General features: G+C 41.0%; 1 protein-coding gene across 2 annotated transcripts in view; it reads left to right on the top strand.

Moving 5' to 3' along the window:
• Positions 1-4,483: 4,483 nt before the first annotated feature.
• Positions 4,484-22,599, top strand: part of LOC117665458 (catalase-like) — a 39,441-nt gene continuing 21,325 nt past the window's right edge. For both annotated transcript variants that reach the window (XM_034417349.3, XM_087877336.1), the window contains exons 1-2: positions 4,484-4,743; positions 21,856-22,027. In XM_034417349.3, coding sequence (XP_034273240.1) covers positions 4,678-4,743; positions 21,856-22,027 — 238 coding nt within the window. In that variant the 5' untranslated portion in view covers positions 4,484-4,677. The remainder of the gene's footprint in view (positions 4,744-21,855; positions 22,028-22,599) is intronic.

The following is a 22,599-nucleotide window of genomic DNA, read 5'->3' as shown; positions in this document are numbered from 1 at the left end:
TCCTTAGTTGGTATTCCCTTTCTATCTTACTAATTATTTTTTATATCGTTTTCCTTTTCTCTAACCAGTCGTACCATTGTTGCCAAACTAGGTAATACTCTGTGTCTTCCTTTTCTTGTATTTCTTTGGTAAGCCTGTCCATCTCTGCACATTCCATTACTTTTTGTATTATTTTACCCTCCAATGGCGTATCTTCTAATTTCCACATTTGCACGAATGTGATTCTTCCTGCTGTCAGGATATGGATTATCAAATATTGTATTTCTTTTTCATAGTGATTTGTTAATATTCCTAATAGGTATGTTTCTGGTTTCAATGGCACTCTCTGGGTAATAATTTCTTCTAATTGTTTTTGGATCTTTTTCCAAAACTTTTTTGCCTTTTGGCATGACCACCACATGTGATAGTATGTCCCTTTATGGTTGCACCATACCTTCCTAGGCCTTCCTGTACTCGCATTCACCTCAAAACTGCACTCTGTGCCTTCCTTCCTAGGCCTCTCTTTGCTCACACACACTCCTCTTCCTTGGTCTCCTTGTGGTCACACCATACTGCAGTATCCCTTGCCCAATTTATGTTCAGCCAGAGCTGGGCCTCCCACACCCATGTGGCACCCTGGCACTCCTTATCTAGGACACCTACTGCTTCATGATTCACACCTCTTGAGTTATCCTGATAACCAGTATTGCCTGAATTAACAATGTGATCAGATGACATAATAGTTTAGGACTACATTGCTTAGCAGTGACAATCCCGGTCCCCATTCAAGGACTACCTTGTAATATAATGAAAAATCTATAATTCAAAATGGAAACAAAATTAAAATAATCATATTTTCCTGGGAAGTATTAATTAGCTTGTAGGTAGTTTGGGTTAGCTTATCATCAAAACTCAAAGACTATTGTAATAGTCTTTGTAAAGACTGTGTGAACTGATTGGGTGGGAGCTTGGCTGTGTTCTGATTGGGTGGAGGTGTGTTCTGATTGGTTGGGGACACACACCTCCACCCAATCAGAACACAGCCAAGCTCCCACCCAATCAGTTCACACCCCCACTGGCAGTTAAAAGGAAGAAACAGCTGCGATCACACATTGCTTCTAGAAGCACGAAGCCGAAAACACCAGCCTGAAGATGACGAATGAGACTTCGTCGAAACGTTGCCAAGACACCTCCAATTTTACGCGGGAGAAAACCCAAATAACCAAAGACCTACATATAAACATCAGCGAAAACCTCAGTATATATATATATATATATATATATATATATATATATATATATATATATATATATATATATATATATATATATATATATATATATATATATATATATATATATATATATATACACATGTGTGTGTGTGTGTGTGTGTGTGTGTGTGTGTGTGTGTGTGTGTGTGTTTCTTCTAGCCAGGTTTTCCCTACGTAACCAAGGTTTTTCTGCAGCTCCAGCTCAGTAGAATCACATCCACTCGATTCTGGGCTTTTTTCTTTTCTAACAGCTAGCAAGCTCTTCCTGCTACGTGGGAGACCTTCCTAGCAGGAAGAGCTTGCTAGCTGTTAGAAAAGAAAAAAGCCCAGAATCGAGTGGATGTGATTCTACTGAGCTGGAGCTGCAGAAAAACCTTGGTTACGTAGGGAAAACCTGGCTAGAAGAAAAACACACATAAACCCTACGAAGAAGTAAGAAAATTTATATATATATATATATATAATATCAATGAATGGTGCCTATAATTAAGAGTAAGATTCAATCATTTGATTGTAATAATAGAATCTACTATACATGGGGGGAAGATTCCTATTTACATACTACTAAAACTTTCATCAGGACCTTTAACTGGGTGAAATGGTGCATCATAGGGCAACAATTTTTGAACCAAGGTGCCTCAAATGGATTAACTTAAAGAATAAAACTAAAATCTGAGACTCATGATTCCTGAGGGAATTAAATTTGGGAAAGTTGTGGCTGCTTCAGTTCAGTTCAGTTCCACTGGCTGCTGTTAGGCTGCAGCTGTGGTGATGTGATCTTTATTTTTAATGTTCTGTGATAATTTCTCATCCAGTTTCACAATCACTTGCTTGATCACTCCTCCATCTAGCAATTGGCACTTACAGTGCAAACAGTAAGGCAGTAGTTGGCATTATCTCATAGGTAGAGCAGATCTTGTGATGTAAAGAAATGACTCTTCGCCCAGGCAGATAGGTCAGTGTCCTAACCCAATGCTACTATTTCTATCAATAGTGAGCTATCGAGCTTTGGCCTGTGCTGTGATGGTATTGCAGTGTAAAAGCAAGAGTATAATTACTCTAGCCTGCCTTATATGGGTATGGAGCCATGCTCTCCATTTAGTCTAAGGCAGGGATATCAAACTCGCAGTGTCACATCGTCATGTAACGTATCGCGACTTTTTTCCTTCACTAAGCCAGGAGTAGGCATGGCCAGCGCATGATGTATCTGGCCTGTGGGCCGCAAGTTTGACACCCCTGGTCTAAGGGAAGATCTGTAATACCTGAACGAGAGCAGTATCAGTTATCCACTTTTAGTTGTCTCCTCAGAAGAACTGGCTGCATACAATCAGTTGAGTAGCATGCATGGGTACTATCAGTATTGATCCTTTGATAGTAGTCAGGCTTACATTTGTCTGATAGTGTTCCCCAAAGCCAGGAATATGACTTTCTAGAGCCTTGTTGTCTCCTGACGAGGACTCAGGAACCACTGAAATTTTTGTGCTGTAGGGAGCAGGAATAGAAGTCCTTGTTTTGTTTTACAATAGTGGTGTACAGGTAGTCCTTGACTTACGACTAATATTTCTGTTGCTAAGTGAGACAGTTGTTAAGTGAGTTTGCCCAGCGGTGAAATGCACTTATCTTTGCTACTGGTTTGGGAGTGTGAGCACGCACGCCTCTTCTGCGTATGCGCAGAGGGCCAAAAATGGGACGTAATGACATCCCGGTGGGTGGGCAGAGCCTTCCGCCACCGGTGCTACTGGTTCGCACGAGCCGGAGAGATCCAGCTGGATTTCACCGCTGGTTTTGCCCCATTTTACAAGCTTTCTTGCCACAGTTGTTAAATGAATCATTGCAGTTGTTAAGTTAGTTAACATGGTTAGTTAAATGAATCTGGCTTCCCCTTTGACTTTGCTTGTCAGAAGGTTGCAAAAGGTGATCACGTGCCCCCAGGGCATTGTAACTGTAATAAATATGAGTCAGTTGCAAACCAGATGAATTTTGATCATGTGACTATGAGAATGCTGCAATGGTCATAAGTGTGAAAAACGGTCATAAGTCACTTTTTTCAATGCCATTGTAACTTCAAATGGCCACTAAACAAACTATTGTTAAGTTGATGACTACCTCTATGTCACTTTCTATTATCCATTCCTTATACTTAGTTAATGAGACAAATAGCCCAGGGAGATAAAGATATGTCCACTATTGTGCCCATTTCTTACTTTCTGTGGATAGCACAGCAAGGATAAGGGCATCCATATACTGCTGAAAGAGAAGGATCCCAGAAGCAGAATGAGGCACAGAAATGTCTCCCTTACAAGCATATTTGGATCAGAAAATCATAACTTCTTCTTACCATTCTTCGCAGTGGGGTTCAGGCTCAGGAGGGAGGGAAGGAAGGAGGAAGATAAGTAGGTAAGTTATGGCTATTGTCTGGGCAGTAAAGACTGAATTCTATTAAGGTGAGAAATAAATATTATGTTGGTTGGGAATATAGGTAGTCCTCGACTTACAACAGTACATTTAGTGACTGTTCAAAGTTATAACGGCACTGACAAAAAGACTTACAGGCGTTTTTCACACTTACGACCATTTCAGCATCTCCATGATCATATGATCAAAATTCGGATGCTTAGCAACTGACTCATATTTATAACACTTGCAGTGTCCAGGGATCATGTGATCACCTTTTGTGACCTTTTGACAAAGTCAGGGGAAACTAGTTTCATTTAACAACCATGTTACTAACTATTTATTTATTTATCTATTTGTTTGTTTGTTTATTTATTTATATAAATAAATAAATAAATAAATAAATAAATAAATAAATAAATAAATAAATGTTACTAACTTACCAACACAGTGATTCACTTAACAACTGTGGCAGGAAAGATTATAAAATGGGACAAAACTCACTTAGCACCAGAAATTTTGGGCTCAATTGTGGTTGTAAGTTGAGGACTACCTGTATTGGGAGCTTTAATTTCAGACAACAGGCAAGCATCAAGTTCAGGGATGCTGCTGCCCACATTTACCTGCCAAATGTAAATAATAAGGTGGCCCTATCAGACCGGTCGCTTTGCAGCCCCTTCTCCGTTTTTTCTCAGGTCCGCAAGCTGGCCAGCTACCCTGCCTCCAAATGTTCCATTGCAAGCATCCAAAATATCAGTTATTCGACTCTTGAACCAATAAGCATCAGAGAAGAAACTTGGTGATGGAGCACCAAACCAATGAAGAAAAGAAGAGGCGGGGCCGCGGGGCGTTGAATTTTCAGCAGCTGGTTTATATTAACCTGTTGGAGCCGGGTGTTAACGGTGGTGGTTGCGAGCGGTGCAGCTTTGGGGACTCGTTCCCCTTTTCGCAATTAAGATCTTTGACATTAGCGCTCCCCAGCCGACAGCGTCCCGTCTCTCTTTAGAGTCGGGGTCTCATTTCTCCCAAAATGGCCTGCGATCGAGATTACGCCAAGGAGCAGCTGAAGCGCTGGCAAGAGCAGCGGGGCTCGCAGGTACAGACGGGGTCCCTCCCGCCCACACCACCAGTCCCGGCAGAGTCTCTGTTTCTGGCGCGTGTTTGCGTGCCCGGGAAAGTCTGTCAGGCAGCTCCTCCAGGGAGGGGGCCCGAGGACAACAAGCTGGAACAGCGTGATATAGTACAGTATATTGTTACTGGAGCAGAATAGAAGCGGGTGCTGCATTTTGTGATGGGGCAACAGATAGCAGCAAAACGGAGTTGGAAATGTGTGGTTAATAATTGGGAAGAGGGAACTACAATAGGTTCAGTCTCCGGGAAGAGAGTGGACTGGCTAAGGAATAGTTTCAGAAATAAGATTTGATCTACTTTGGATACTCTCTCTCTCTCTCTCTCTCTCTCTATATATATATTTTCAATAATTAAGCAGTGTGTTCTTTGCTTGTAAAGTATAATACAACTGAAAATATCAAATAGATAAAGGTTGACTAAAGAGTAATTTCTTTTCTTTTTTCCTTGTTTTAATCCTGCTTTTATTAGTTTATAAATCCTGCTTTTATTAGTTTATAAAGAGTTCAAAGGGACAAGCATACAACCTGGCTTCCAGTTGGTCTGAGGACGAAATGGGAGAGCTTCACTGTAAAGGTGGATGCTGGATTCATGGCAGTTTCCACTCTCCCCCACCCTTGTACTCTGTACCCCATCTGTCCATCTTTTGGGTTATCATATAGATGTATTCTCCTTAGTGTTTCCCCCCCCCCGTTATTTTATTGTTTTATTTTACTGTTTAGAGTCCTTTCATTTTCTTCCTTTTATTGTAAACCGCCTAGATTAGCCCCGCAGTGAGATAGGTGGTAAATTTAAATAATGATGATGATAATAATGATGATGATGATGATAATAATATAAATATAATAAAATAATAAATATAAATATAAAAAAATAAATATAATAAAATATAATAAAAAATAATAATAGGATGCTGGCAGCAACCCGTATCAACCATTAGCACCAATCAATGGTACTTGTGGTGCATTTTTGAATGTTCAGTTGACTGAGTTTCATGTTTAATGAATAAAGTAAATAATAATACTTAATACTTAATACTCCTTCCTCCTCCTATTTTCCCCACAACGACCCTGTGAGGTGAGATCAACTGATGAAAAGTCATCTGGCTGGTTTTCACGCTTAAGGAGAGACTAGAATTCCTGGCTGGTCTCCTGGTTTCTAGCATGATGCTTTAACCATTAGACCAGGGGTCTCTAAATTTGGAAACTTTAAGACTTGTTGACTTAACTGGCTGTGGAATTCTGGAATTTGATGTCCACAAGTCTTAAAGTTGCCAAGTTTGGAGACCCTTGCAATAGAGCAAACTGTTGTGGATTATTGAGGGACCTCTGGACAAAGTGACACGTTTTCCTTTTCTTACAAATTAGTCTAATGTAGCTTACTGTATTTTGGGACAAACCTTAACTGCACTTTTTATAATGACTTATTCCTTCTATCAAGAAGGAAAATACTTTCTCAACATCTGCCATATTCTGTTAAATATGGTATGTGATATTCACGGTACCATTTTACAAGGAGAAAATGCAGGTCCTGGTATAATCCATCCATACCAAGTTTTTTGAACCCTATCTTCAAGAGAAATAAATTTATACTTGACCACTGATATCTGTTGGATTGAAAGAAATCTTAAAGAAGAATTAGTATCAATCCAACAGATACCAGTGGTCAAGTATAAATTGAAATCTGCCTAAATCCATGTGCTTTATTCTGGCTTGAAATATAATTTTCAGTTTTAGCCATTAGAATAAATGAAGAAGCTGGGATAGAAGTAAGCAGTCTTAGTCCACTTATGGTCATTTTCAGGATGCTTTTGAGAATCAAATTAAGATGAAGCAAACAGTCTGTTTTCTGTCTTTGCTTAACTGGTAATTACTTTAATACAACATAATGAACTGCAAGAGAGCCAGTTTGATGTAGTGGTTAAGGCATCAGACTAGAAAATGGGAGAGTGTGAGTTCTAGTCTTGTCTTAGGCACAGAGCCAGCTGGGTGACCTTGGATTTAGGTCACTTTCGGCTATAGGAAGCAGGCAATGGCAAACTACTTCTGAAAAATCCTTGTCATGATATGACATGATTGAATGGAAGAAACAAAACTCTGCAAGCATAAATACATCTAAGTAAAAAGTCAGCACTATGATAGTCAATTTTGTTCCGTTTTTTCCCCTTTTTTATTATCCAGGAATCTCAATTATTAAATAAGGAATCTCAATTAATTAATAAGCATCATTAATTATTTTAGGCTATTTTGATTGAAGGTTCCGAAATAGAATGAAAAGCAATAAAGTTGATCTCTCTCTTTATCAATCGAATGCATTTGTTTACAGTGTAGTAAAGTTGAAATTTATATTCCCTTCAACATCTTTTAAAGGAACTTTTAAGATTTTGATATACAATTTAGCAGACTCAACCAGGATACAAGCAGGTGATTCTTCAGTTTAAACATTTTTAGTGTTTTTATAATTCTAGCTAATTGTACAAAAGATGGCTGTGTATAGCAGTACATGATTGATCGCCAGTTTGTATGATAAGTTTCTTTTGCTGTTCTCTCCTTTACTCCCTCCCTAGCTTGCAACCTGCAAAAGAGATCTGGAATATATTCAACAAGTAAGAGATTGGGAGGATTGTTCAATTCACCAAAGTTATCCTTTTAAATAGATGAAAATAATTAGATACAGTCAATTATTCTAGTCATACAGTATTATTAAAGGGTTCAATTCAATTAAGATTCAATTTGTTTTTTACTGGATGGAAGTGTTTCTTCCAGTAAAAGAACAGTAATTGTTTTAGAACATAGAACTTACTAAGTGTGAGTTCATTATGAAGATTATACATTGTGCTGAGATGCATTAATATGATTAGCACTCTTGCCCTGCTTGCACCCAGTTATCTGTCATGCCTCTGTTGGAGTCTGACTCTGAGACGGAAGATGAACAGCTGAGAGAGAGTGGGAGAGTGGCTCCATTGGCTGTGGAGGAAACTGGAGAAGGGCAAAGTCAGGCTGGGCAGAGCAGGGGAGAGGTAGAACAAGGGAGAGGGGTTTCAGATGAAGACCAAGGCCCACCCCTTTCTCATCCTAGGGCATACAGGGAAGAACACAGAAGAGAGCAATGTGGCTTGTGTGGCTTACGAGGAAGGAGACGGCCCTGATTCTCTTCACAAGGTACACCTGGAGATGGAATTTAAAGGAGAGGCAGTTGGGAGGGGCGTTTGTTGGGAACAAACACTGAATTCATCTAGTGTTGAGAGTTGTGGCCTGCCTTCCTGGCGTTCCTCTGACTGTTTAAATTAGTGTCGTGCTGCTGTGTGCTTATCTTGTCTTGCTGGAATTATTCTTTGCTTCTGGGACTCATTTTATTATTCAAATTTATTTATTTATTTATTTATTTATTATTCGAATTTCTATACCGCCCTTCTCCTTTCGGACTCAGGGCGGTGAACAGCCAAAATAAAAACATTTATACATAAATACGATTAAAAATAGATTTAAAATAATTAAATTTGGCCCATAGTTTAAAATTTATCAATTTAAAATCCATATCAAAATTTAAAACCAACCATAAAATCATAAAATCAAGAGAGACCGGCTAACTGAAAAAGATGGGTTTTTAGGGCCCGACGAAAGGTCTGGAGGTCGGAGATCACTCGTATCTCTGGGGGTAGATTGTTCCAAAGGGTAGGTGCCACCACTGAGAAGGCTCTCCTCCTGGGGGTCGCCAGCCGGCATTGTCTAGCCGATGGCACCCTGAGGAGGCCCTCTCTGTGGGAGCGAACTGGCCGGTGGGAGGCTGTTGGTGGCATTTTCTTGGCCTGTTGGAGTTATTGATTGCAGTCATTCTGCTTACAGCGTTTGGACTGGAGTATCTGCAGCCAGAAGCTGCTGCAGGTTTGTGGGACAGTTTTTATCCAGGCCGGAGAGTAAATGAGCTGTTGGGGCCAAAGTTGGTGCCAATAAAGGGACTCATACCAGTTCTCTGGCTGTGTTGCCTTCGTGCCATGCCCCAGGTCATCACATTATCTATATTCTGTGATAAATGGTAGAAAAGGTAGTTAGGCAACTTCAAGGGATTAATTCCATCTCTCATCTCTTATCAGAAAATCTGCCACAGAAACTTCAAACTCCTTTTGAAATACCAGGGAAAATGGTCGCAGCAGTTAGAGTAGGAGGGTGATATAAATGAAGAAAGCCTCGCCTATCTCTTTCTGATGTTGCAATTGATTATGTATTGCCCCAAATTCATACTTGGAATTCATCCTTTGCCTATTAGAGCAGATAATGAGATACGGTGTCGCCAGTTTGACTTCAAATATACAGATAGTTCTTAGTTAACCACTCATTCAGCAACCATTCAAACGATGGCACTGAACAAGTGGTATTTATGACGTTCTCAAAGTTCCAGCCAGCATGCACATGTACATTATCTGGGCCAGTGGCAACCAGCCCACACTTTTGATATTTATAGTGTCCTGCAGTCATATGGTTGCCATTTGTAATCTTCCCTGCCAACTTCCCACAAGCAAACTCAAACTCAATGGCAGAGAAAATTGCAAGTTGCTTCAGTAAATTGCTTGTGTACTACGCAGCACCTGGCCTGGCCATGCTTTTGCAGCGATATTGTAGTATCTGTCACACTGTTCTGCACCTGACAGCAGTTGCTCCCAGCCCAGCCACTCCAACCGCCTTCGTTCCATCCCACACCCAGCAGAAGCCACTCCCAGCCCTGCCATGCTCATGCCATGTGGGAGAAATGCACATTTTCCCCCAGCTGGCAGCAAACAACCCAGCTCTAATTCCAGCCATTTACTTGTCCATTTACTTGCAGGCCACCTGATATTTGGAACTTCCTGCCACCTTCACCATTGACTTTGCTTGTTGGAGGCAGTAGGAAGTTGTGAGGATATCATCGCTTAACAAGCTGTGTTCCTTGCATAACAAGAGCATGATTCTATGCTTAATGACTACCTTGCTTAGCATCAGAAATTTCAGTCCCAGTTACCATTGTTAAGCAAGGGCTAACAATATGGATGTTACTGATCCTGCTCACAATAGCATCCTGATTTTTCCAAGTAACATTGATGTCATGGTTTAATGAAAAATAAGTGTAAAAAGCTTTTAGAAATACCAAACTTGAGTTAATATGAAACTTGATTAATATTAATCAAATATTAAACTCGATTAATAGAATGAAGTTTACAGGATTGCACCCTGTTTAGTATCTTGGCATGAGTATGGAATGAGCAATGAGAGATGAGTTTTGTAATTACCCTGTTTCCCCCAAAATAAGACATCCCTGATAATAAGCCCAGTCGGGATTTTGAGCCATGGCAATAAGGCCAAGCACTTATTTCAGGGTTCAAAAAAATATAAAACAGGGTCTTGTTTTCAGGGAAACACGGTAATCCTTTTGATTTTATTATAAAAAATTAGCACCCAGAGTGCATACTAATGAAGTTTTGGTGGGCTTCGAAGTCTGATACGATTATTACATTTAGCTTTAAAGCAGTATGTTTTTTGTTATTATAATTAAAGAATATATTTTTAAATAAAAAAGAAAATTTAAATTTAAAATTGTACTGAATATCTTAATTGCAACTGGAATAACAAAGTGATTGCATGTAAATTAAATCCATTCTCATTGGGCTATTTCTCTGCATTATAAATGCACATTAAGTTTTCCTATCACTATTCAACCCTATTTAATTTAATTATGAGATTGAATTGCATGAGGAAGAGCTTGTAAATTATATAGATAAAAAAATCACAAACATGGTAAAATAAGAAGTTGATATTCAAGCTGTGACTGGTTGCCTGAAGCATAGACCTTTTAGAAACATTTAAAAAATACTTGTAACTTAAATGGGTGTATTCATAATGCTGTCATGTGAGTTGATATAATTAAAACTAGCATTATGATTTATCTTATACCACTCCAAAGGTATTTTGCAAGCCATTGAATTAAATATGTTGGCCATGTTCCCAAATCAAATCTTGGCTTAATAAATTAATATACATCTTTTATCCTTGGGCTCCTCTCTAAATACTTAGTTATAATTTTATATAAATGAACAAAAGCAACTAAACAACTTACCCAATGTCAAGATTTCAGTACTTCATTAGTATAAGAAATAGCCATGGTGAAGAATAATGTCTATTATTTTACTACCTTTTTTGTTTTTGGGGTTACTAGTATGAACCATTGTGTGCATTCTAGGATGATGATTTAACTGCAGATACTTCTAAGAAAGAAATGAAAGATAAAACATTTATCAAGCATTTTGCAATGTTAGAATATTCCTGTTTTGTACAGTCTGGAAATGAAACTGCTCTAAAACCCAGAATTGGATAAACGCATTAATACAAATTTAGTAACTAGGGTCTGGACAAAACAGATTTTGTTAGATTTGTTGTTTTATTGTAGAAGAGTGCTGTCTTTACTTATAAGCACATAATAAATAAAAATTAATATTGTTACATTACATTATTGTTACATTTAATATTTTAAAAACTTAATGAAATTTGAAGATAGTTAATTTGATTACTCTTCATTTATATGCTATGGTTATTTCCCCTAATTTTCATATTTAAGAATTACAATTTAAAAACAGATCTTAAGGATTTCTGATATTGTGTGGTACCGTGGGGCCACCTGGAAGATGATTTAATGGCTTTCCTATCCATGTAGCACAGCACTAAAAAAACAGATTTATCAAGAGTTTTGAAAGTGTGGGAATATTTTCTGTTTTATGAGGTCTCTTGATGAAACTTCCCTGAAGCATGCAACTAGACAAATGAAGGTCTGGACAAAACTGATTTTGTTAGATTTGTTGTTTTATTGTAGAAGAGTGCTGTCTTTTCTTATAAACACATAATAAATAAAATTACTATTGTTACATTACATTATTGTTACATTTAGCATTTTTAAACTTAATGAAATTTGAAGGTAGTTAATTTGATTATTACCTTCATTTATGTGCTATGGTTATTTCCCCTAATTTTCATATTTAAGAATTCAATTTAATAACAGATCTTAAGGATTTCTGATATTTTATGGTACCCTGGGGCCACCTGGAAGATGATTTAATGGCTTTCTTATCCATGTAGCACAGCAGTAAAAAAACAGATTTATCAAGAGTTTTGGAAGTGTGGGAATATTTTCTGTTTTATGAGGTCTCTTGATGAAACGTCCCTGAAGCAACTAGACAAATGTATTCATAGATAGTGATTCTCTTGTACATTTGACTTGACACACTTTAATTTGCACACCACTGCAGAATAACAAAACTGGGATATATCATCCCAGAATCTTGTTGCGCACAGTTATTTTATTAATGTCAAAAAATCCTCAAGTTGTTGTCAGTAAACAAAAATAAAGCATTGCTTAAAGTGATATCTGTCTTTGGCCTCCATTAAAAAAATACTACTTTAGTTTCTTACTTAAAGTTACCTGGGATGCTTTATCCGTGTTGTTTCTGAACTGAATAAACTTTTGAATAATACCTTGAGATGAAAAACTAGATCTTAATTTGTTAGTAATTCCTACAGGATTGGCATGATCCTGTTTCTTATCTTTCCTTTTGAGTGGGATGCATTGGGTTATCCTGTTTGATCCAATGGTTTGAATACCTAGATCAGTGATGGCTAACCTTTTTGCCATCGCATGCCAGGAGAGGGGGGTCCGGGGGAGGGTCACCCGCACACGTGCCCACGTGCATGTGCGCGCAACCCCCCCTGCTCCTGGCGCATGATGGCCTGGTAGGCCCGTTTTTCTTTCTTACCTGGTTTCAGATCCTCTCTATCTGGGAAGGGCGAAAACAGCATTTCCCACTTCCTTGGAGGCCCTACGGAGGCTAAAAGGGCCCATTTTCCAACTCCCGGTGGGACAGGAAGTGACATTTTTTGCTGTCCCCAGCCTCCAGAACATCTCTAGGAGTCTCTAGGAGCCTCTCTAGGAGTCTCTGAAGGCTGGGGACAGCAAAAAAGTCACTTCCTGTCCCACCGGGAGTCGGGAAATGGGCCCTTTCAGCCTCCGTAGGGCCTCCAAGGGAGTGGGAAAGGCTGTTTTCGCCTTTCCCAGATAAATAGAGAGGATCTGGAGCCAGGTAAGAGAGAAAAACGGGCCTTCCCCACCCCTCCCCAGCCCCTCCAGAGACAGGAAACAGCCTGTTTCCTACTTCTGGTGGGCCCAGAAGGCTCAAAAATCAAAATGCCAGTGCGTGCATGCGCCCCAAAGCTGAGCTGGTGTGCCCACTAATATGGCTCCGCGTGCCACCTGTGGCACACGTGCTATAGGTTCGCCATCACGGGCCTAGATACTGTAAATTAGCACTTGCTAAATGCCACCCTAGTCAACCATGAATCACCAAGGATGCATGAATGATCAACGATATGAAACCAAATGCAGAATTCGCATTTGAAATTCCACAATGTTATTTTTTAAGGCAAGAGTGAAGCCTAGATTGAAGTATTGGCTTTTGAGTGAAGAGCTGGGGGCACGTTCAAAAATATAACATATGAAATCACCTAGGAAGATAATTTAATGACTTGTTTACATCTGTAGCAGAATCCAAAGATTTGTCGAGCATTTGGATATGTGGGAATATTTTTTTCTTAATGAGAGTTGGAGATGAAACAGCCTGAAATGTACAACTGAATATATACATTAATACATTCAATCCACAGAGATTCTCTGTGTACATATTGTTTGATATATAGGGAGTCCTCAACTTATTTTTACAATTGAGCCCAAAATTTTCATTCCTAAATGAACAGTTGTTAAGTGAGCTTTGCCCCATTTTATGACCTTTCTTGCCTCAGTTGTCAAGTGAATCTTGCTTCTCCATTGATTTTGCTTATCTGAAGATCGCAAAAGGTGTTCTCATAACTCTGGGGCACCGCAAATATCATTAAATAAATACGAGCCAGTTACCAGTTTGAATTTTGATTGAGTGACCATGGGAGATGCTAAAATGGCTGTAAGTGTGAAAAATGGTCATAAGTCACTTTTTTCAATGCCGTTATAACTTCAAACCAGAGGTGGGTTTCAGCAGCTTCTGACCAGTTCTGGAGAACCAGTAGCAGAAATTTTCAGTAGTTCGGAGAACTGGTAAATACCACCTCTGATTGGCCCCGCCCCCATCTATTCACTGCCTCCCGAGTCCCAGCTGATTGGGAGGAAATGGGAATTTTGCAGTAATCTTCCCCTGGATTGGAGAGGGAATGGAGATTTTACAGTATCCTTCCCCTGCCATGTCCACTAAGCCATGCCACGCCCACCAAGCCATACTTGCAGAACGGGTAGTAAAAAATTTGAAACCCACCACTGCTTCAAACGGTTGCTAAAGGAATGGTTTGAAGTGTTGGACTACTTGTACCTTAATTATATCATTACATGTATGTTAATCCACTTTCTGGGGCACTGGGGGAGCATTTTGTCCTATAAACAACTTTCAGTTTTTTTGAATGTTTCACAAAACTCTTAAAAATAGCGAAGATTTATTTTCAAAGTATGTGATGAAAATATTAAGAAAATTCAGCTTCCATCCTACTTAATTTTTCTGCATGCAAGTTTCAAGTCATGTGCTGCTCTATCAAGTGTGCTTTAGCTAAATCAGACCACTTTGGAGAATAGCATTTGTTCTGTGACGAATGATTCTTTGATGAGTGATAGCCATGTACAATAGTTTTCATCCAAAGCAGGAAAGTAGTTGTTTGCATTCAAGAAACATTGCAGAGGTGGCAACAAGATGCAACCCTCTCTCATGTCCTTTAAACATCTTACCTGAAACATGTACCGTATTTTTCAGAGTATAAGACGCACCTGAGTATAAGACGCACCTTAGTTTTTGGGGAGGGAAATAAGAAAAAAGCTGATTGGCAGGTGGATCGGCCTCCCAGAATACTCCCAATCAGCTGTTCCCAGAGGTGAATTTTGGCAACAGGTTCCTTGGTTATGAGCTCTGTACCTTGCTTTTTTTTTTTTTACTTTGTTTTCTGCCTCTGAAACTACTGAAACTCTGTTTCAGAAAAAAAAAACTTTTTTTCCTGCTTCTGAAAGCCTCTGAAACAGAGCTTCAGAAAAAAAGCCTCTGAAGCTCTGTTTTGGGGCTTCTTTTCTGAAGCTTCGTTTCTGATGCTTTTTTCAGCCTCTGAAACCTCCGTTTGAGAAGCCGGGTGGGGCTACATTCGGAGTATAAGACACACCCAGATTGTACCCTCTTTTTTGGAAGGAGAAAGGTGAGTCTTATACACTGAAAAATATGGTATATTCCTGAGCCTGAACAGCACCTATGTAAGCAGAAAATTATGAGGTTCTATTATGAGAAACATATCCTAGATCTTGTGACATAGAAATCTAATACCCCTGGGCTGAAAACCTTTATTATGAAATGCTTTTGAAGAAGTTGTCATCCTTATAATTCCGGTTATTTCATTTGCTGACTTTAAAATTGAGAGGAACTTCTCTCTATGGAGGGGAAAAAAACTTTTGATGTCAGCATAGCTTAATTTAAAGAATAGCCTTTTCTTTTTAAAGATTCTTTTACTGATTTAAAATAACAGATTAAAAAAAACCCACAAATATAAAAATGCATACATTGTCAAAAAAAGGAAAACACAGTAACAACATTAAGGATATATATATATCATTTTATATGTAAATAATTACAGCTCTATATTAATATATCTATGAATTATCTAATGCAATTAGTAGAAGCTGTTGCACAGGGCTTGTTCTTCCTCCCTTCCCACACAGCCATTGCTCAATTCTTGGATGGATTAGCTTTGGTGAGAGGGAGGACTGGTAGGATATATGTTTATCTCCTGCTTGTTTTTAACTTTTATCCTAGTTTAATTCTGTTTTTCACTTCCTCAATACATCTACAAGGAGTTCTAAATGTTTGATGTTTATTATTTAATGTCCTCAGCCTCCTATTCTTATAACCGGCTAGCTATCTTCCCTTTTTTGCTTTCGCTAGCAACTTTGTTTAACTATCCTCAGATAACATTATTTGTTAGGCCTAACTGCCGGGCCTTGCTGACTGTTTTTCACTGCCTTACTCCTCCGGCAAATAATTTAGCAACCTGATCTGCTTTGAGCTGACTTGAAGGGGGCCCGCTGGTTTAATATACAGTGCAAACAAGCCAGGAACCGAATGAGATCCTTATATATCCTTTGTAAAAATTCTGATTCGTCGAGAGCCCCTCCTGCTTACTTTATGGTTAAGAAGACATATAAGTCTGCTCTTTTAAGAGCCAAACAAAATTGGCAACGACTAAGATGGAACACCTTATTAGATGCTGTGCAATCCTGTAATCCTCGTGATTTTTGAAGTTTCTTGAATAGAAGGCCAACTAGTAGGTTTATTTACTCTATATCTGCCCCCACATGGGAACTCTTCCTATGCCAAATCTTCCGAAAAACTCCCTAGATGGTCCCCTGTGAACCCCTCCACCAGACTTCCAGACTATTATTTAGGCCAGTGCTTATGGCGGGACGACTTCCACAGTTCTTGGGCCCGCAATATTCACACCAAATTTATGAAGATAGGTATTCCCCCTATTGAAGCCTTTATGCTTGGCCCAGATGCAGCCAGATCACTGATATTCCAGCGATTGGATGATATTGAAAGACAACAGAATCTGGCACTTGGTGCGGGAGTATGTTCTCCATTTTCTCTTGGTATTACTCCCCGAATGCACCCCCCCAATACCTCTCTACACTATCCTTTGTTAAATACAGATTGGTCTTTCTAAAGGCACGTTTTAATGTGATCCCCTTGAATGTCCTAGATAGCAGGTGCTCAGGGGGTGTCAAATCTACTCACTGTTCATGTGACGGTCGATCTCCGGAATCGTTGGCTCACATCGTATTTACATGCCCCCATTATCGGGAGATAAGATAAGAACTTATCTCTCCCATCTGCCAAAGATTTTCTGGTTTATCTGAAAATCTTAGTCTTCGCTTCTTACTCCAAGATACTGATTCTAAGATTACACTAAAGGTAGCAAAATTGTTTGCTGCAGTCTTGGGATGTAAGAGCTGGGGGAAGGGATGGGCTGGACCCATTGACTGAGGTCAGCTTTATTGATCGTCGCGGTTGAATTAGCTGGTGGTTGTATAAAGTGCCGATGTGTGGATTTTATGTAAATTGCAATATAGTATTTCCTACCTATGTACAATTTTAATCGACTATAGTCCATATAGATTGGAGCAAAAAAATTTAAAATACATGAACTGTGAGTTTGACGGAGTGGTTTTCACCACTGATCTTGTCGCTATTTTGCACTTTAGTCTGGTCGTGTGCCAGCTATGTGTCTTGGATGTTTTGTTTTTTTTGGTCTATGACCGCAATAAAGTATGTTGCTGCTAATGCAATTAGTCAAGTCTTCTTCTTCTTCTTCTGCCATGTCCGTCATCGGACGTGGGCGATCATGTTGGCAATCCAACATTAGTCAAGTAGATATATTTTTATAATACATTTATATAATTATCATTTTTAACATATTTTAAATAAATGAGTTCCATATCTCATTATAGGACTCATTTGTTTGTCCATACAGAGTCTACATATATATGAAATAGGCTCATAAGTGGCAAGTGCAATCAGGTCTTCAATTTATTACGTGTAAAAGAACCAGTGGTGGGTTGCCCCCGGTTCAGACCAGTTCTATAGAATTGGTAGTAAAACTGGCGGGAGGCTCCACCCACCGACCCCAACGTCATCAGGAAGCATCTGCGCATGCGCAGAAGTGCACACGCGCAGCCCCGTTACAAACCAGTAGTGAAGTAAGTAGAACCCATCCCTGTAAAGAACCATACATTTATTTTTTCAATGCTGCAACACCAGTCTTTTGAACGTAACAAGAAATTCCATTTACATTAGAGGAGAAAATTGGTAGCTCAGGGTTAAAATTAGGAGTCCTTGTTACTTTCTAAACTTGGTTGTTTTCTTGCATTACCAAAACTAGGTGGCATCATCAATGTTGGTGCAGAATGGGATTTGCTCTCATTTTACTTGCCCTGCCAGTATTGTTGGGAGTGGTCTTGGTGGTTAAATTGGGCTGTTTACTGTTTACTGTTGTGGTTAAATTGGACTGTTTACTGTTTACTGTTAGCTTGTTTGATAGTTCCTTTATTGGGGTATTGTTTGTTTCTTGATTGTTAGTCTATGTCCATGATGGTGAATCTATGGCACATGTGCCCGAAGTGGCACACAGAGCCATGTTGCCTCGCATGCATGGCATCGTCCGTTCCTCTTCCTAAATTCTGGTGCATATGCGCACACGACGATCAGTTGGCCTTTGTGCAAGCAGCAATGCTGGAAACTGGAAAAACTGGTCTGTGAGCTGGGAATGGGGCTTCTTCGAACTTCAGAATTGGGAGTGTCCAGAAAGAAGGAGGACCAATGGAAATTCTCCCTTCTGAAGTGCTCCCTTTTCTACACTTGGTGCCACTCTCACATGTACTACCTTTTCGGCACTTGGTGGTCTATCACTGGTCTATGTTAAACTTGGTTTTATTTATTTATTTATTTATTTATTTATTTATTTATTTATTTATTTATTTATTTATTCATATTTGTATACCGCCCTACTCCCGAAGGACTCAGGGCGGTGAACAGCCATAATAAATACAAATACATATAGAAGTTAAAAACTATTAAAAAACAGATTAAGTAATTTGGCTCAAAGATTAAAACATCCAGATTTATCTAAAAGAGGTCTAAAACCCGATTTAAAAGCCAATTTAAAAAGGGAGAGTGAGGCCAGACCAGCTTGTTGGAATAGAAATGTTTTCAGGGCACGGCGGAAAATGCGTAAGTCTTGGATGTTTCGTAACTCCGGGGGAAGCCCGTTCCAGATGGTAGGTGCCCCCACAGAAAAGGCTCTCCCCCTGGGGGCCATCAGTCGACATTGTTTGGCCGACGGCACCCTGAGGAGTCCCTCTCTATGGGAGCGAACTGGTCGGTGAGAGGCTATTGGTGGCAGGAGGCGGTCTCATAAGTACCCTGGTCCTGAGCCATGGAGCGCTCTAAAGATAGTAACCAAAACCTTGAAGCGCACCCGGAAGACCACCGGGAGCCAGTGCAGCTCGCGCAGGAGGGGGGTTACATGAGAGCGCCACATTGCTCCCATCACCACCCGCGCGGCCGCATTCTGGACCAGCTGGAGGCTCCGGGTGCTTCTCAAGGGGAGCCCCATGTAGAGAGCATTACAGTAATCCAGGCGTGAGGTGACAAGGGCGTGAGTGACCATGCGTAACGAGTCCCGATCCAGAAAGGGACGCAATTGGCGAATCAGGCGAGCCTGATAAAAAGTCCTCCTGGCCACGGCCGTCATATGCTCTTCTAAAGACAGCAGCGAGTCCAGGAGGATGCCCAAGTTGCGAACCCTATCTGTGGGGGCCAACGACTCGCCCCCAATAGTCAGAGATGGCGCCAACTGACTATATCGGGACGACGGAAACCACAGCCACTCGGTCTTGGATGGGTTGAGTCTGAGTTGTTCCTCCCCATCCAGATCCGTACGGCCTCCAGGCACCGGGACATCACCTCGAGGGCATCATTGGGGTGGTCTGGGGTGGAGATGTACAGCTGGGTGTCATCAGCGTACTGATGGTACTTCACCCCAAAACCACGGATGATCTCACCCAGTGGCGTCACATAAATGTTGAATAGAAGGGGCGAGAGGACCGATCCTTGTGGCACCCCACATATAAGGGGCCTCGGGGTCGACCTCTGCCCCCCTGTCAACACAGACTGCGACCGGTCAGAGAGAAAGGAGGAGAACTACTGTAGAACAGTGCCCCCCACCCCCAACCCTTCCAACCGGTGCAGCATGATATCATGATCGATGGTATCAAAAGCTGCTGAGAGGTCTAATAGGACCAGGACAGAGGAGCAACCCCTGTCCCGAGCCCTCCAGAGATCATCAACCAATGCGACCAATGCTGTCTCTGTGCTGTACCCGGGCCTGAAGCCCAACTGGAATGGATCTAGATAATTCGATTCATCCAGGTACTGAGGCAGTTGTCGTGCAACCACACTCTCAACAACCTTCGCAACAAAGCGAAGGTTGGAGACAGGACGATAATTTGCTAACACAGCTGGGTCCAGGGAGGGCTTCTTGAGGAGGGGCCTCACCACCGTTCTTTCAAGACGGTGGGAAAGACACCCTCACTCAAAGAAGCATTTATAATCTGGAGCCAGCCTTGCGTCACCTCCCGGGAGGCCAGTACCAACCAGGAGGGACACGGGTCCAATAAACATGTGGTCGCATTTAGTCTCTTCAGTATCCTGTCCACGCTTTCGGGAGTCACAGGATCAAACTCTTCCCAAATAATATTCTCAGGACCTGCCCTTGTCATCTCCTCTGGATCAATCCAGTCAGAGTCCAGCTGTTCCCGAATCTGAGCAATTTTGTCATACAGATATTGTACAAAATCCTCAGCTCTATCCTCCAAGGGGTCTTCCCGCGTCTCTTGATGGAGCAGAGAGCGGGTCACCCTAAACAGGGCGGCTGGGCAATTATCTGATGACGCAATAAGAGTAGAAAAGTAGTTACTCTTCTCTACTCTTATCGCCACTAGGTAATTCTTAATATGAGATCTTACCAGTGTTCGGTCGGATTCAGAACGACTAGCCCTCCAACTGCTCTCTAGGCGTCTTTTCCGGCGCTTCATCTCCCTCAGCTCCTCAGTATACCAAGGAGCCAAGTGAGACCGGCGCCGGGTCAGAGGCCGCAAAGGCACGACTCGGTCTAAAGCCTCAGCCGCTGCCCTATCCCAGGCGGCCACTAAATCCTCAGCCGAGTCCTGTGCCAGAACCTCAGGAAATGGCCCAAGCTCCATCTGGAATCTCTCAGGATCCATCAGGCGCCTGGGGCGGAACCACCTGGTCGGTTCCGCCTCCCTGCGGCGGGGTGTGGCAGTTCGAAGGTCCAGGCGAAGGAGGGAGTGATCTGACCATGACAAGGGTTCAATCACTATATCCCCTATCTCGAGATCACTCAACCACTGTCCAGAGACAAAAACAAGGTCCAGTGTGTGTCCCCCCATGTGAGTATAGCCATAAATTAACTGGGTCAGGTCCATAGCCGTCATGGAAGCCATGAACTCCCGAGCCACCTCAGACGTCTCGCCAACTGATGACAGGTTAAAATCCCCCATGACCATAAGCCTGGGAGTGTCAACAGCCACCGCGGCTATAACATCAAGTAGCTCAGGCAGGGCTGCTGCCACGTGGCAGGGAGCCAGGTACGTGACCAGCAAGCCCAACTGCACCCTATGACCCCACTTCACAAGGAGGGACTCACATCCAGCCGTCTGAGGAATAGTGGCCGCCCTCGGTCCAAGACCATTAATCTCTGCTCATCTTGGTATATAGATGTTGTTTAATCTATGTGCCTGTTAATGGCAGGTTTGTTAGAATGCCAGGTTCCAGGAATTGTCTAGGATTTAACAAGCTGTTCTAATACTTTAGGTGTCTCAAGCTGAAATTGCGGCTGATTCTAAAAGTGTTTTTAACAATTGTTGTAACTATGAATTTTGCCTTTGAGTAACATCTGGTAGATGATAGATGTCTCTTAATACAGAATATGTTAGAAATTCAGCTTCATTTATCAATTGATAAGGGTGGGGTCAAACGTATCAGTCTGGAGTCCATATGCCCCCAAAAGAGACCTATGTCCATCTCCCCACTCCAGCCCCGAAGTCTGTTGACTCTTATCTAGCACCAATTTGCCTTGACCATTAGTAGATCAGATTGTTGTGTATAGATTGCATGGAATAAACTCTCAGTGCTTTCAAACTCTATCCTGGCTCATGCTTTCCTGCGCTGGACACTTCTGTGTTTTACCACTAGCCATCTTTAAAATTAAAATTATATTTTATTGGCTGCATAGCTAATCTCTTAATTCATATTATGAAATAATAATATCTCCAATTTTTCTGAAATTACAGAAAACAATTTCAGAACAAAATTTCCTCAGTTTTTTCTGTCAAATTAATCTCGGGTTGCTTTCAAGTTACAATTAAAAAATTGTGGATACTTTTATTGTTATAACTGTTTTTGTTTTGAACCTAGGAAGCCGATTCCTTAACTACAGGAGCAGGAATCCCAATAGGAGACAAGCTGAATGTCCTGACCGTTGGTCCAAGAGGCCCACTCCTGGTTCAGGATGTGGTTTTCAGTGATGAGATGGCACACTTTGACCGGGAAAGGATTCCTGAGAGAGTTGTCCATGCCAAAGGAGCCGGTTAGTTTTTGAATTTGCATTGTGTCTCTGCCTCTTATGCTTTTAATCAATCTATTCAAGAATCTTTTTTTTATTCTCTGATGTTTACACAGGTAGTCCTTAACTTACAACAGTTCATGTACTGACTGTTTAAAGTTACAACAGCACTGAAAAAAGTGACTTATAACCAGTTTTCACACTTATGACCAGGGGTGAAATGCTCCTGGTTCGGACCGGATCGCCCGATCCGATAGCGATGGAGGTGGGTGGTTTGGAGCACCAGTAGCAAAAGTCCCTGCCCCTCCCCCCATGCCCAGCTGAGCCGCAAAATCATCAGAGGCTTTTTTTTTACTTTTAAAAGCCTTTTTTCTACAACCTCTTTGGCCGAAAAAATGCTTTTAAAAGTAAAAAAAAAAAAAAGCCTCTGATGATCGTGCGGCTCAGCTGGGATCATCAAAGGCTTTTAAAAGAAAAAAAACCCTTTTTTCTTTTAAATGCCTCTGATGATCCAAGCTGAGTTGCCTGATCGTCAGAGGCATTTAAAAGAAAAAAAGCCTCTGCCGATCAGGCATCTCAGCTGGGATCGTCAGAGC

This window comes from Pantherophis guttatus, chromosome 1, assembly GCF_059756535.1.
Source record: "Pantherophis guttatus breed Tessera chromosome 1, ASM5975653v1, whole genome shotgun sequence".
Lineage (NCBI taxonomy): Eukaryota > Metazoa > Chordata > Lepidosauria > Squamata > Colubridae > Pantherophis > Pantherophis guttatus.
This window is presented reverse-complemented; position numbering and strand designations above follow the sequence as displayed.